The sequence below is a fragment of the Ruditapes philippinarum genome, unplaced genomic scaffold (assembly GCF_026571515.1).
Source record: "Ruditapes philippinarum isolate M1 unplaced genomic scaffold, ASM2657151v2 ctg5110_1_1_1_1, whole genome shotgun sequence".
Taxonomy (NCBI): domain Eukaryota; kingdom Metazoa; phylum Mollusca; class Bivalvia; order Venerida; family Veneridae; genus Ruditapes; species Ruditapes philippinarum.
This window is the reverse complement of record NW_026863115.1, coordinates 38,635-55,705: the sequence shown is the minus strand read 5'-3', so window position 1 is coordinate 55,705 and position 17,071 is coordinate 38,635. Positions and strand designations below refer to the sequence as shown.

The following is a 17,071-nucleotide window of genomic DNA, read 5'->3' as shown; positions in this document are numbered from 1 at the left end:
GTTACAAGTTAATTTGGTTGCCTCTACATGTATCTTTGTAAAGATTTATAGAGTTAGAAAAAAAAACACCATCTGTATAACTTTTTTGCATGCTGGGCTTTATTTCATAGGTAGGGGAATGGGCCCTTCCCTTTAATTTTGGGGAAAATAACAGTATATTTGCAAAAAGGGAAGAAGAAACTTGATGTAAATTAAATTTTTGTGGCAAATTTGCCTGATTTTAAAGATATTTCCCCTTGAATGGTCCCTGTTAAAGAAGAAGGGGGAAAAAACCCTGTCGTGAATCAGTTGATATATCATTATCATTACCAAACTTAGTCTGTAAACTCTGTATGCCAATACCTGTAAAGAATTTAATAAAATTTGAAAAACCTTATAATGTACACAAATCTAATATTGATTCAGGTGAGCGATACACAGTCATTTTTGCCTTCTTGTTCAGTGATTTGTTGCAGCCCCCCATTGATCATGATTGTGTATAATATATATCCATACAAAGAACTTAGCCCCTATGGGCAACAACACATGTTCTATCATTTGTCAACACATGTTCTATCATTTGTAAATGAATTTGTTTACAAGTTTACTAGATAAAATATTAAAATCTGTGCATTTTGCATTCCAGTATGTCAAACTAGTGTTGATTAATCACTAATGGATGGGGAATGCAAATATGATACAAGTTATACACTTAATTTACGCAACATGTTGTTACAATTTTTGAAAGTTTGTGTTTTCCTTGTGAGTGAAAGGAAATAGGAAATTGAATAAGTTAATGTTATTTGATAGTGTAGATTTTTTGGGGGGATAAAAAAAAATTCTAACAAAGAACGAGAAGCAGTAAATTGAGGAAGGCTTTATTCCATTGTACTAGTTTCCTCCAGTTTGTGAATATTTTGTTGGTGACTACTATGTAGATATAGACAGGTGAACATTTTTGTTGTTGCTTTTTTACTTTTTGTGAAATAGAAAAATTGACATTTAATGTTAATTAGGCAAAACAAACGTAAGTACACTGATTCATTTATACCTGTAGTAGGTTTTTAGTTGATTGTACTGTTGTTGCTTACTTTCTTTGTTCATGTCTATGTTAGGGCATGTTATGATTTGTATCAATTTAGTCAGTTAGATAAGAAAGTTCAAATGGGCCTAAATTGGCCAACAGTGGTTTAAGATGCTGTACCACTCAATGCTGTAGGTATAAATCCTTGAGCCAGAGATTAAAGATTATTTTTGCATCATAAGTTTTCGAAAAAATGTGAATGTTCTGCTGCCAGAGGGCCTGTTTTTGCCTGACACCTTAGGTCTTCATCCTTCAGAAAAGCTGAAATATCTCCTTTGTGTGTGCGTGTCTTAAAGTCAAACCACAAAAACAGAAATTTAGGAGAGCATCTTCTTTATAAGCTTAGTCTTTTTAAATTTTTAAGCTCTTCATGAGTGATAAAGTTGAAAGTTACAATCACTTACATGTATTTTGTAGTACATGTAATTCTGAGGCCATAAAACTTGTTGGTGTATTATTTACTTTACCAGGTCATCAAAGGTGACTGACTCATAATCATTAACCTGTTTGTTTTACACCCTTAACATACTGAAATTCATATAAATAGACTTAATTGACTTGTTTTGCATTTCAATCTTTCCATAATCAACTTAGGGGTTTTTGAACTTTCCATAGGGACATGTCATTATCTCTGGAATTTATACCATGTTGCTAGGGTTCTAATTTCTGTCTTAAATTGGCTTGAGCTGAGCTTTTTTTGACTGGCCCCCATTATCAATTTTGGTGATGGTACAGACTGGTCTGGTTATGTATTGGTTGTAAAGGCTAATCAATTTGGGTTCCAAACGGGGTTAAGGCTAACTCACATTGTATTTAAGGCTATAAACTATATAACTTAAAATATCTCTATAGATTTAATAAACAGAAAACTATGTTTATTTGCAGATTCTCGAAAGAATTGTGACATAGAATTGACATAGAATGTGTCTATTTACACATATATTGTAAACTATTAAGCTGCTATTTTCAGTATTTTTTTCAGTGTTTTATTTGTTTAGCAATGATTTTGTGCATGCACCTTTGCCTCTTAAGACATATTCCAACATATTTCTTTCAAGCAGGTATTTTGGAATTATTCTGAGTCAAAATTAAAAAAAGAGTGAACTACAAACAGCAGATATTTAGCTTTATTCACTATAAAGAAGAGTGAATGTATGTTTGTGTTTAATTTGAGTTTTGTAATTACCTGTCTATAACAACTTTTTTTATGAATTTCACATGTTTTAATGTATATTAAACAAAAACCTGTGTTTACTATTTCAGTGATGTGTGAATTAATTGTGCTATAAATTGTTTATTTAAATTGCTGTCATAATGCCCGAAAAGTAATATTTTATAAGTTGAACCTTGATTGAAATGGCTGTGTTATGTCAAACTGTAACAGCTTGAATGTTTCATGGCGAGATATAAGATATTACTTGATCACTGTCGTTGTTCTACAAACCTTTATACTGGCTATAAATGCTTTCATTTTGCAACTTTTTGTTTGTTATATTAAACTATTTTGTCTTTCTACAAACATTCATGTAGCATTAAATTGGGAAGAAATTTTTAGAAACAATATTATTATTCACATTTTGTATTTTGAAAATATTTCAAGGTTGTTTATGACTGTAATATAGTCCAGACATAATTTAATAACTATATCAATGTCAAACTTCTGTTCACATATGTTGAATTGTCGCTTGCCATTTCTACACATTTCACCTCACCTGACCAGGTAGAGCTTTTGTGACAGATATCTGTTGCAATTGTTATGCCCCCACAGAGTGGGAGCATATAGTGTTGCACTTGTCCGTCCGAGTGTCCGTAACGTCTGTCCGTCTGCACTCACAGGAGCGTAATTATGTGCCAAAGGGACAATAGGTAACTGTTCTTTCTCTTTGATGTCATTCATTCCATAATGCTTTTATGTGGCTATTTTCTTTTGTGTGGCTAAAAAGAACAATAGAGAGAACAATAGAGTAGCCACATAATTACTGTCCTGTGAGAACATTAGTCTGTCCGTACGTCCCAAAATCTTGTGAACGCAACTCCTCTTAAACTGGATGGCAGATTTTGATTAAACTTCCAGGGATGAACAACCTTAATGTGTAGATGGTAGTACAGGAAGGAATTTTTGCTGCGACCAAATTTAACAGAATTATGGCCCTTTGTTGATTTTTTCACTATATACTATGTAGAAATATTGTGAACGCAACTCCTCTTAAACCGGATGGCAGATTTTGCTTAAACTTCCAGGGATGAACAACTTTAATGTGTAGATGGTAGTATAGGGAGGAATTTTTGCTGCGACCAAATTTAACAGAATTATGGCCCTTTGTTGATTTTTTCACTATATACTATGTAGAAATTTTGTGAACGCAACACCTCTTAAACCGGATGGCAGGTTTTGCTTAAACTTCCAGGGATGAACAACCTTAATGTGTAGATGGTAGTAAAGGAAGGAATTTTTGCTGCGACCAAATTTAACAGAATTATGGCCCTTTGTTGATTTTTAGTTTTCAACTTGTGGCACATGTAGTCCAAAAAATATTTGACCTAGAGTCATAAGATTGACAGAACAGTGGCTTGTGGAGGCATTCGTGTCCTATGGACACATTTCTAGTTTTCTATGGCATGACTATCAGTCGATATCCATTATCTTTAAAAATTATTAAGTAAGCAAATTGACCGTTTACATAATTTTAATGTATTAACTTTTGTACTTTTCAGCTTTTCGCACTTTTGGAAGATAATGACCTTTTTCGATGTTTGATGTTGAAGAGTCCCCAATCCCTGAGCGGAAACGGGAACAGGTGCCATGTATGCTGTACCCACCGACGGTGCTAAATGAATATATTAAATGTGTTGTTATTGGTGACAGTGGTGTCGGAAAGACCCATCTGATAACAGCATGGGCGTGTAATACTCATTATAATCTAGAGCAGCTGGTGAAGACTCATGTCTCCACAGTGTGGGCCCATGACCACTACCGGAAAGATCCAGAGGTTAGTACTTACTTTATAATATAGTAAATATACACTCTTATTTATAATAGGTCTCTTTTGAAAGGATTATAATGTTCCCAATTTTACTGTTATTTCTAATCCTTGTGAAATATTTAATAAGCACATACATGTATATGGTAAGTATAAACATATTAATATCATATCTTAATTGTGATATAAAAGAAGTTAGAGCTTAATTAATTGGACCACTCTGAAGTCTGCTTCAAAGCTAAATTGAACCACTCTTACTCTTAGAGTTCACTTCCTAGAATTGAGAAACACCCATCATGTCTTATGATAGAACATGGTCGTGATCATAGTACAATGTAAGGCTCAAACCAACAAAACTTAGGTACCACTCCTAAATTAGTTAGTTAGTTTACTGGTTTGAAATAGTCATTCACACCTTTTCTTTCTGATCTGTTAAACAACCAAGGAATAAATCTTACTTTACTGATAACATTTTAGAATGGGCACTGCTAGTAGTCAGCATTTGTATATTTGAGCTACTATCCTTCTGGTAGTTAACAAGGTGATGTTTGATTGCCAAAACTATTTACGACAAAATTAATGATAAAGTGTATATTTTAGAAATGAACTAAGTTTTATATATCTATAATGTATTACATTTTTGTATTTAGATACTGGAGAAATCAGTGGTGTCTATAGATGGCGGTTATGTTGCCTTGAGATTATGGGACACATTTGGTTACCATGACAAAGACAGAGGATTTGCTTACAAAGGGTAACTATCAATAATATGAAGCCTGTAGCTTAGTGGAATGGGGGATATGTTTGTTGTTGTGTCTTACATTTGAGCCGTGTCACGACAAAACCAACATAATGGGTTTGCGACAAGCATGGATCCAGACCAGCCTGCGCTACCGCGCAGTCTGATCAGGATCCATGCTGTTCACTTTTGGTTTCTCTACTTGTTATAGAGTTTGTAAGCGAACAGCATTGGTCCTGATCAGACTGCGCGGATGCGCAGGCTGGTCTGGATCCATGCTGGTTGCAAACCCATTATGTTGGTTTTTGTCATGACGCGGCTCATTTAGTTTTATATACAATACATGTATACTTATAACTTATATATACAGTAAATTTTCTTAATTTTTGTTAAACAGAGAAATGATACTGAAACAAGTTAATTGAAATTTATTCATGCAAAGCTTGAATGTATCATGAATATTTATACATCTTCTTAATCTTTTATGATATGTATTTAAAGTTTGATTATTTATGCTGCCAGATCAATAGATTATGAAAGCAGTGTTATTTTTTGTCTGTTTGTTTTACATTGACATTTTAATGGAATCTCTTCAGCTTCCAAGCTCCACAGATGCATGCACCTTGATCAGTTCAAACTGCAAGTCCCACTTAAAGGTCATAGGTCAAGGCCATTCCTTTAAGGTGCAAGGCTTTAATTAAAATGTAATAGCACATATGTTTAAAGTTTTTCCTGTTATGGAAACATGAAGCTAAATACAACTTGCAATTTTTGAAGTATAATACCAGATTTGCTTATGACTGTTTTCTGTTCTATTTTAAAAGGGCAGATGTCATCTTACTGTGCTATAGTGTGGCGATGCCACGGTCACTCAACAATCTACGCAAAATTTGGATTCCCGAGATCCGACGACGAGCACCAACGACCCCAGTGGTTGTTGTAGGCTGTCAGACTGATTTACGGTATCTATATAGGGACGAGCACTATCAAAAGATTCATAAAGGATTGATGTACAAGTATGTCATATTGTCACTGTGCTTTTTCTATTTTTAGTTTAAACATATTTATTAGCTTGATTGCGAAGCAAGCTCTTGAAACATTCATCACTTTGGGATAGGCTTCCTGGAACTAGCTAGTAGTACTGGTGTCATACAAAGAAACATGGTTGTGACCCTAGTAAGGCTCAAACCAATGATCCTTGGGTTGCTGGGTTGAGAGGGAGACACCTTAAAAACAATGCCACAGGTCCTCTCTTATCCAACTTTAATTAAAGGAGACAAGTTTGATATTACATGAGTTGCCGTATAATATAGAGTGACCGTATGTTTATATTGAAGATTTTTTCTAAGTAAACTTGAAAAAATTGAATCAATAGAGATATTAAAGCTACTACCCCACATATTGTAGTTGGGTGTTTTTAAAACATTTTCCATCAAAAGATAAAATTTCACCACAGGCTTGTGCATTTATATGATGATTAAATGCATTTCCTGTCCGAAGAAAAAAGGAAAAGAAAGTTTTTGCTATGTTTCTGATGCTGTCATTTTTAACCGTTGCACATTTTATTTTGTAAATATTGGCTTAAATTATTCACACACCCGTTAACTGGTTGCAAGTAGATCCGTTGGTTGTGGTAATTCGTTTTAAAACTGACATTTATATAGTAAGTTCTACCTGCATCAAGATGTCCTACTCGCAACATGTTCACAGGTGTGATAAAAGGGTTGTTGATATTTGTGTCAAGCGAAACATAACAACTGTTAGTTCACAGTTATCTTGTGAAAACTGCAAATTTTACTTCCATGCATATTTAATAACTGTAAACAAATATGTTGATGTTTTAGACCCATTTTTTGTGGGAGAGTAGCTTTAAACAATGTTTATTGATATTGAGGCAAGAGTATCAGACACATGTATTCATTTAAATGAAAGAAGTTTAAGCAGCTTTTTAATGTTATGAAAAGGTGTTTTATTTAGTTAAACATTGTAAAGTGAACAAGTAAAGTACATTATGTAAATCAAGCAAACATTACTACAATAAAAATTGAGTGATCTTGTGTCATAATAAATCTTACTCTTTTTTTTACTTAGTAAAAATAGTGATAAAAACAATAAATTCAGCAATACATAAAACATTGGAAGTGTTACATGGTTGGTTGATGATTTTAAATTTCTTAAACTCACTTTTGTCATCTGGTGCGATTTGTAACGATGTATTTATTTCAGAGTTGTTCAGGAGAAGGACATTGTAACACCTGAGATGGGAAGGTCTGTTGCCAAGGAAATTGGAGCACCTTATTATGAATGTAGTGTTTATACCAAATATGGTATCGAAGATGTCTTTCTAAACGTTATACGGGCTGCGATGGTGGAAAAGCGTAAAATACGCTTTTGGAGCTCGTTTTTGCGACGTGTACAGTACCCACAGATACAAGCACCTATGAAATTACCACCACTTCTGCTGCCAAAAATAGAAATTCCCGAAGAGACATTACACGTTGATTTGTGCGAGCTGCTGCATAATCAGTCGGAGGGTGATGTTGTGTTCCTTGTTCGTGGACAATGTTTCCGCGCACATAAAATATGCTTAGTTGTTAGTGCCATTGTGTTTGAAAATCTATTTTTAGGAAATGATGCAATAGTTACGGACAATGCAAACAAGGTGTTGAAGCGTTCTCTATCATCTCATGGAAATTCAAATGTAAATGTAACATCTAGTAACGATACGAAATGTCGTAGAAGTTCCGACACCATTGGTCCAGACATGATAAACACTAGAAAAGATTATTCAATTTTAGTGCACTCGGCCTTTTTAACTATAGAAGAAAACAAAGCATGTGATAATCCATTTAAACCAGGGGAGGTAATTTATCAGACTGTCGTTACATTAAGAAATGAGATTACTCCGCGGGCATTTCAGTACATCTTGGAATACCTGTATACAGGGTCAGTACGTGAAGATTTTGATGCTTTCGAAGAGGTTTTAGTTGCATGTGGACTGCTGCATTTGACAGATCTTGCATTGATGATATCAAACTTGACAGGAAGTGAAGAGTATTTGAACATGGAGTTAGAAAAACAGTTTAAAGAATACAGGAAATGCAAACTACGTGAAATCGCATTGAAAAAGGAAAGGTTGACAGGTATATTGATCAAAATTGTAAAAATTATTGTATGATGATGTTAACTAATGAATACAATTTTCATCAATTATAATGACCACCTATTGCAGCAGTTTTGATTTCATGTCATATGTAAGATACAAATGTTTTCCCCATCAATAAATCATGGGGAGATTCATGATTTATATTTCTGACATGAAAAATCAGTTACCCTTTAAGCTGTGAATGTGTGGATCAAAGTGAGAGATTGTTTATTCAGTTAGAGTAGAAGTCTGGGAGTCATTTACTCCTGATATTTGGCTTGTTACTTCCAATACATCATGCTTTTTGTTCTTTATTATGTAGCTTCATTTTTTTGTGATTTTTGAGCCTGAATTCCAAGTTTTGGCAATAAATATAAGTAAACAAAGATTGAAGTCTCAATTCAGAGCAATAGTTGCCTCACATCACATATATAAGTTGCTTTATCTCATACTTGTGCCGCTTTTATGACTCGTAAAAATGGTATTGCACGCCTGTGCATATATTTTGCTGTGACGTCATTTTCTTTATATAAAGATAGAGTCAATAAAAAATGGTTCTCATTCACTTTAAATGGTCTTTATTTTTGTTATGTGATAAATAGAATATTAAATTCATGTAAGTTTAATACTAAGTTTATTGAACTTGTTGGGTAAAATAATATAATACTCGCCAGAGGCTTGCATAATATTATTTTATAAATCATTCAATAAATTCAGTATTAAACTTAAAACTTACAATCATTCAATATCCTCTATATCTTATATCTGAATACAATACTGATTAATACAATACTCCTTAACATTACTTTCTAATTCTTACTACTCAAACACAACATTAGCTGCCAAGTGGTAAGGGTCACTGACTTCAAATCAGTTGCCCACCTTTGTTGTGGTTTTAAATCCTGTAGGGACTTCAACTTTTTTGATGTAAGAAAACTTTTCAATAGTTGTCATATGACTTCTTCTGTGTTGGTGCTAAGTAAAACCAAACTCCCTAAAAAAGCCAACTCCTTATACTCTACATGCACTTTTATGGAAAGTTCTAGATACTAATCAGTAATCATTTAAGTGAATGAAGTAAATGAATTGATAATGATTTTAGACTTAAAAGAGAACAATATTTATTTAAGATGTGAGGTTTCTAGTGGATGACGGTGCAATACGTGCCCACAAACCGTTGTTAATGGCTCGATGTGAAATGATGTATGCCATGTTCAATGACAATTTCATGGAATCTTCAGCTGATTCAGTGAGTATAAGTTTCTTGTTTGTCTGCAAATGTGTTGTTGTGGTTTACTTTTCAAGACTGATAACTATAGAATGGAGATTTTACTGACTAATTGCACCCATGTTTTTAACTAAGAATATTCCAGGTTATGATGTCAAGTGCAAAATATATCTCCTCAATTGCTGAGGGCACTTGTACTTATTTTGAATCTAAAAGATAAGTTGCTAAGGTTATAGTTGTGGGTCAGTGTTTAAGATTCATGCTAGAGATATAATTATTAACTGCAGAATATGGCTGAATGTGTAAATGTATTTGACAAAGAGAGATAATATTACAGCTTATTATAATCACTGCTTCATGCTTGTGTACATCAGTCAAAAAAAGAACAATATCGTATTACAAAAATTTGATTTTTGATAATTTTGCTTATATTGTAGCTTGTATTGTAGACTGTACCTTGTATTGTAGACTGAAGCTTGTATTGTAGATTGAATATTGTATTGTAGATTGAATATTGCAGATTGAAGCTTGTATTGTAAATTGAAGCTTGTATTGTTGATTGAATATTGTAGATTGAAGCTTGTATTGTAGATTGAAGCTTGTATTGTAGATTGAATATTTCAGATTGAAGCTTGTATTGTAGATTGAATCTTGTATTGTGGATTCAATATTGCAGATTGAAGCTTGTATTGTAGATTGAATATTGTAGATTGAATATTGCAGATTGAATCTTGTATTGTAGATTGAATATTGCAGATTGAAGCTTGTATTGTAGATTGAAGCTTGTATTGTAGATTGAAGCTTGTATTGTTGATTGAATATTGCAGATTGAATCTTGTATTGTGGATTTAATATTGCAGATTGAAGCTTGTATTGTTGATTGAATATTGCAGATTGAAGCTTATATTGTAGATTGAAGCTTGTATTGTTGATTGAATATTGTAGATTGAAGCTTGTATTGTAGATTGAATCTTGTATTGTAGATTGAATATTGCAGATTGAAGCTTGTATTGTAGATTGAAGCTTGTATTGTTGATTGAATATTGTAGATTGAAGCTTGTATTGTAGATTGAATATTGCAGATTGAAGCTTGTATTGTAGATTGAATATTGTAGATTTAATATTGCAGATTGAAGCTTGTATTGTAGATTGAAGCTTGTATTGTTGATTGAATATTGCAGATTGAAGCTTGTATTGTAGATTGAAGCTTGTAATGTTGATTGAATATTGTAGATTGAAGCTTGTATTGTAGATTGAAGCTTGTATTGTTGATTGAATATTGTAGATTGAAGCTTGTATTGTAGATTGAAGCTTGTATTGTTGATTGAATATTGTAGATTGAAGCTTGTATTGTAGATTGAAGCTTGTATTGTAGATTGAATATTTCAGATTGAAGCTTGTATTGTAGATTGAATCTTGTATTGTGGATTCAATATTGCAGATTGAAGCTTGTATTGTAGATTGAATATTGTAGATTGAATATTGCAGATTGAAGCTTGTATTGTAGATTGAATATTGCAGATTGAAGCTTGTATTGTAGATTGAATATTGTAGATTGAGTATTGTAGATTGAAGCTTGTATTGTAGATTGAAGCTTGTATTGTTGATTGAATATTGTAGATTGAAGCTTGTATTGTAGATTGAAGCTTGTATTGTAGATTGAAGCTTGTAGATTGAAGCTTGTATTGTAGACTGAAGCTTGTATTGTAGATTGAATATTGCAGATTGAAGCTTGTATTGTTGCAGATTGAAGCTTGTATTGTAGATTGAAGCTTGTATTGTTGATTGAATATTGTAGATTGAAGCTTGTATTGTAGATTGAAGCTTGTATTGTAGATTGAAGCTTGTATTGTAGATTGAATCTTGTATTGTAGATTGAATCTTGTATTGTAGATTGAAGCTTGTATTGTAGATTGAAGCTTGTATTGTAGATTGAATCTTGTATTGTAGATTGAAGCTTGTATTGTAGATTGAAGCTTGTATTGTAGATTGAAGCTTGTATTGTAGATTGAAGCTTTTATTGTAGATTGAAGCTTTTATTGTAGATTGTAGCTTGTATTGTAGATTGAAGCTTGTATTGTAGATTGAAGCTTGTATTGTAGATTGTATTGCCTGGAGTCTCAAGGGATGTGTTCTATGCCATCCGAGAGTTCCTGTACACCGGTGAGTGCACAAGTGGTGCTACGCTGAACTGTCTCGGCATTATTGAAGCTGCTAATAGATTCTGCTTGCCAAGGCTGGTACGGTTGGTTGAGGCGAGGGTTTGCGAGGATCTGACCGAGGCTGACAAAGATGGTGAGGATATCATTGAGGATGTCATTAAACTGCTGGAACCAGCTCAGGTTAGTTTGTTTTTAATTTTGCTACCTTTTTGTGATTAATTTGCCCTGCATTGAATCTGGAACAGACCATTTTAAGTTTAAGGGATTTTTATATCAAAATAATTAAATTCAGCTACAAACTGTCAAGAGCTGTGCAAGATTGGTGACAAAGGCTAATCACATTCTATTCCAACAGAATAAGGGTTCAATACATTTCAAGGGGAGCGGTGGCCTAGTGGTTAAGGTGTCTGCCTCTCAACCCAGAGATCATGGGTTCGAGCCCTACTCGGGTCACGACCATGTTTCTCCATATGACACCAGTACTGGTTGGTTCCAGGAAGTGGACTCGAAAGTGATTAATATAAGTTGCAAGAACTTGTTTCGCAATCGAGCTTAAATAAATATGTTTAAACCAATACATTTCATAATTTTCAACTGTAGAAAATTGTTGTAGCTTACTAAAGCAAAGTTAAAATGTCAGCAATTGAGAAAAAATCCATATTTTATATTTGAAAGATGCAATCCGCCAGGATTTTAATAATTAACTTGTAACTAAGTATAAACCTCTCTGCATAGGATTGTTTATTTGCGTCACGACAAAACCAACATAATGGGTTTGTGACGAGCATGGATCCAGACCAGCCTGCGCATCCTCACAGTCTGATCAGGATCCATGCTGTTCGCTTACAAACCCTATAACAAGTAGAGAAACTGATAGCGAACAGCATGGATCCTGATCAGACTGCGCGGATCCACAGGCTGGTTTGGATCCATGCTGGTTGCAAACCCATTGTGTTGGTTTTGTCATGACGCGGCTCAAATTAAGGTTATATCTACCTCATACCTAGTAGGTATGGGTCCACATGTAGACTGTTGAGCAAAATGGGCAGTGATGCCATAGCTTGTATATTTTTGTAAATCTTTATATAGTCTTTTTATGACAGTTTATTTTACATATATATTTACAGTTACACAATGCTGAACTGCTGAGTGACTGGTGTGTGAAATATCTGTGCAACCATTTCCTAGTGATCAAACAGAAGTACCTTAAACTGTTCCATAAACTCAGTCCTGAAAACATCAAGTTTATTGACCGAAACAAATGGCCACCAGAGTGGTAAGTTAAACAATCTTGGTGAATTAAGTTATTTTGTGAGGAGATTAAGCTATTTTGTTGGTAAATTAAGCTATTGCATTGGCAGATTAAGGTACAGTGTGGACAAGTTCAGCTTTTGCCTTTAGGCACCTATGTAGTACCACTGACCTCCAGTAAGCTGACAGAATTCCTTTCTCACTTGAAAGGATACAAAGTACTTGTTGGGATTTGAATCCACAGTGGTGAGGGTCAAGAACACTAACTAATGGCATATTTCTTGCTTTAAATATCATTACTTTAAAAGATAAATGTTAAAAGTTATGATAAGATTATACTTGAATTACATTTTAGCTCACCTGTCACAAAGTGACAGGATGAGCTTTTGTGATCGCTTTTCGTCCGGCGTCCGGCCGTCGTCCGTCCGTCCGTAAACTTTTACTTTAAATGACATCTCCTCATAAACCACTAAGCCAATTTCATCCAAACTTCACAGGATTGTTCCTTTGGTGGTCACCTTTAAAAATTGTTCAAAGAATTTAATTCCATGCAGAACTCTGGTAACCGAAAAAAAAACATAAAAATCTTCTTTGAAAAAACCCAAATAGCTAGAGTTTAGATATTAAGCATGAAACATCTTCTGGTAAGTGTCTACAAAGTTTGTTTAAATAAAATCCCTGGGGTCAAAACTGGCCATGCCCCAGGGGTGTCATTGTTTTATACTATATGTGTATAGTAAAAACTTAAAAAATCTTCTTTTAAAAAACCCAATGAGCTAGAGCTTAAATGTTTTGCATGAAACATCTTCTTATAGGTGTCTACCAAGATTGTTCAAATAAAAGCCCTTGGGTAAAAATTGGTCCGGGTGGGGGTGGGGGAGGGCAGAGGTCATTGTTTTTCATTTTATGTTTGTAGTAAAAACTTAACATCAAGAAACATCTTCTAATGGGTGTTTTCCAAGTTTGTTCAAATAAAAGCCCTGGGGTTTAAACTGGCCCTGCTCCAGGGGCCTATATACAGGTGAGCGACCTCAGGGCCATCATGGCACTCTTGTTATTGTGCAGTATTTACATAGCCATTTGATGGCTGACGTCATTTTATTTACATTTGTGCCTCTTTCCTAAGCTTCTTTAAGAGCTGGGTTTTCATTAATAACAATGAACATTATTATAAATTCATATTGAAAATTTATCATACAAGTTGCCAGCACCTTGGGTCATATCTATATCATTCAGGCTATATTCTCACATATGTCTGATCAGCAACTTAAATATGTATAACTAATCAATAAATTTAATATGATTATGATAGTAATAATAACTTCACATATTAAGTTCATGACCAACTTTCACCATATTTCACTTGCAGGTACATGAAGGAGTTGACCTACTTTGATCACGTTCAGGCGCAGTCGCTTAAGTCGAAGAAATCAAAGAGAAATTTCCAGCAGAAGCAGCAGTTCTCCAGGGTAGATCAGTGTACAAATGCTGCTAGTTGTTTGTGTTTCTGCCGACGCAGCAAAATTGTGGTGGAAGAGAGAGATTCAGAATCGCCATTTGATTCCGTAGAGCCATAATTTCATTTAAATGTCCTTCAAACTACAGTTGTGTGTTCATACTGATAGCATCACTATTTGATAGTATAGTCATAAGTGCTGAAGTTCTATGAAACTATGGTCATACTGGAAGTTAATTTATGATTGTATAGTCATTAGTGAAACTATGGTCATACTGAAAGTCACTGATTGTATAGTCATTAGTGAAACTATGGTCTATATTATAGTTAAACTATGGTCTATGTGCTGTATGAAATATAGCATGTGTTGAAGCAATGGATGATATGTTTGAATCTATGGTTACTAGGTGAATATAAAAACTTGATAATTTTATTCAGGTATTTAAAGATACAAAGACCTGTGGAGTGTTTTAAGGCATCGTATATCAATGATACCTATCAATTTATTTTCATGCAAACATCTATAGCTTTATCAAACCATAATGTAAAATGCATGAGTGCTATCAACTTAAGATACCTTACCAAAGCATTTTTGTATCTTTCTTAATTTTACTAAATATGTGATAGAAAAAAATGGGTTTTTTTCCTGCACAATTTTAAAGAGTTTTAATCAAAACAGAATTAGAATAATTTAGGTTTATTTAATAGTTTATAAGTCATTTCTGCTGTTACAATAAGCAATAAATGAGGGTATGTTTTTATTAAAAATACATTTGAATGAGTTATTTTTTCTTGCCTTGTCAATACAGCAATACATTGTATATAAATTGTTGCATGTTTGGACAAATTTGTCATATATTGAAAGCTTTGTAGCTATATATTCAAAGGTACACAACTGTGTTTCTTTGTTAGTTTTGACTAGGTTGCTTCCCTTTGCAAATATTTTTAGGGGAAGTTATTTGTAACAAAATAGCTTTAAGTTTAAGCTGTAAGCATTGTTCTTTTCACTGGAACTTGTTAAGGATTTCTAAGAATTTTGTTTATAGGTTAATATAGCTGATTATTGACCATTTCAAATTCAAATTGGACAATCAAATGTAAGAATATTGTCAGTATGGTCAAAAAATCAGGTTTTATTAATCTGTGGACATATTCTTTTCATATGCAAGCTCGCTTAAAATAGGGTAAATTTTTATATATGTTGTAATTTAAAGATGTATGTGAATTAGGTAGTAATGGTTAAGCATATTATGTATTGTATACAAGTTTTCTTGGTATTTATTGAGGTGGTCTGTACAAGTATTAGAAGGTACCTTTTTACAATTTAAAATCAAATTGAGATTAGGTACCTTTTTTGCCTTAACTCCCTTAGTTTAGTAATTTTTCATAAAACAAAAATTGTAAATGATCTTGTTATGATAAATTAACAAATTTTTTGAATAATCTGCTTATTGATGAAGCACAAAAATTATATTAACTTAAAAGTTGAATAAATCCAGTTAAGTAAACATGGTTTAAAAAATCAAAACTTTTGAAAATACTTTTTTTTGAAAAAGTATTATTTTCGACATTCATGTAGTGCTCGGGAAAGGTTATGCAAAATATGAAAGAAATTACTATTTTTACTTTCGTAGTAACTGCTTATTTTGCATATTTGAGATGTCCTCACCTTAGTGCAGTAAGGGGTTAACTGGTATTATATTTGATAAGAAGTTAACTCTATACTGCACTAAAGTCAGAATATCACACTTACAGTTGCTTACTTGATGGTTTTACCTACAGTCCCGGTAACAGTACCATTGATATTTGTATATACCAGTCTAAGGGATATGATATTGACCACCAGCGTGTTAATGAGTGATGCTAGCTCATACTACTTCTATTTGTTTATTTGACACTTTTGATACATGTACAATGTATTGTTTTTTTAATCTAAATTTTTGTAAAAGTGACATGATTCTGGAGGGAAAGAATTCCAGGCTATCTGAACATGAAACATGGAATAATGATGTTTTTAATTTTCAGACAGAGTAATGGATACTATTAAATTGTTTAATAATCTTTTAAACTGTATATAGTACAGTACATGTAGTATTCATATGTTTTTTATCTACACCAGGGTTATAGAACTTAGTTAGATAAATTTTATCTGCACTAGGGTGATAGAACTTAGATATAAATCATGTTGATACTAAGGTTATTATAGAGGTACATATACAGACAATGTAATTGCTGTACAAAACAAACTGGTAATACTTAGTAAATTTAAATGTTGATAAACTGTATGTATGCTAAATTTAAAGGCACATTATGTCTCGAAAACGAACATTTTTTTACTTCTTTAGAAAGAAAGAACTTGAATTTTATAATGTTGAAGTAATGGATTTAAGCATGTTAGATGCTTATAACACGAAAAAGTAGCGCTAAATGTGAAATTATTTGTCATGAAAGTAGCAAAATAAGTAAACAAAGTTGTATTTTGACTTCCATACAAAATACTAAATCACTATAAGTACCCTAATGAGCAAATCCGTGCTCTCTGATCATCGTCTGCTCGCTATAAAATCCATAGATTATTTGATGTTTTCCCTCGAATTCCAGATTTAAAAATGACAAGTCTGTTCCAGAAATTTAAAATGGTTAGGGGTTAATTCAGTTAATAAATTAAAGCTTTAAAGGGTACAGCCACATTGATTACAAGGTTGTTATTCATTTAGACAAGTATTTTAGTCATATTCTGGTCATGGATATTAGAAATGTACATAAATTGATGTATGTGTGAAAAGAGATAAAACAAGTTTTTAGTATGGCAGAAGTGAGGGATTGTGTAGATTTTTAAGAAACTTTATTCAGGCAATTTCATCACTATTGTATTTAGTCGTTACAATGTAATAGGCACACTTTAAATATTTCTGCTGTACTCATTTATACGTTAGATATATAGCATATTTGTAAATAAAATATGTATATAGGTAGTACATATTATAGCCAAAAAAAAACAACATGTAATGCTAAAAGACAAAAAAAATTAGAAAAATACTGTATT

The 17,071-nt window shown here is 33.0% G+C and overlaps 1 protein-coding gene across 1 annotated transcript; it reads left to right on the top strand.

Annotated features, from left to right (window-relative positions):
- The first annotated feature begins 676 nt into the window (after positions 1-676).
- On the top strand, positions 677-16,548 carry LOC132721172 (rho-related BTB domain-containing protein 1-like). Its single transcript, XM_060705432.1, has 9 exons — positions 677-927; positions 3,779-4,053; positions 4,695-4,798; positions 5,608-5,799; positions 7,010-7,926; positions 9,059-9,177; positions 11,259-11,498; positions 12,446-12,594; positions 13,939-16,548. The coding sequence occupies exons 2-9, from the start codon at positions 3,814-3,816 to the stop codon at positions 14,144-14,146; spliced, it is 2,169 nt and encodes a 722-aa protein (XP_060561415.1). The 5' UTR covers positions 677-927; positions 3,779-3,813; the 3' UTR covers positions 14,147-16,548.
- Positions 16,549-17,071: the final 523 nt, after the last annotated feature.

Excerpts from the sequence above, each read along its gene's own strand:
- LOC132721172 (XM_060705432.1), top strand. The coding sequence starts at position 3,814 with ATGTTTGATGTTGAAGAGTCCCCAATCCCTGAGCGGAAACGGGAACAG. Across the intron at positions 11,499-12,445 it reads AACTGCTGGAACCAGCTCAG|TTACACAATGCTGAACTGCT; the intron begins GTTAGTTTGTTT and ends ATATATTTACAG. Across the intron at positions 12,595-13,938 it reads AACAAATGGCCACCAGAGTG|GTACATGAAGGAGTTGACCT; the intron begins GTAAGTTAAACA and ends TTTCACTTGCAG.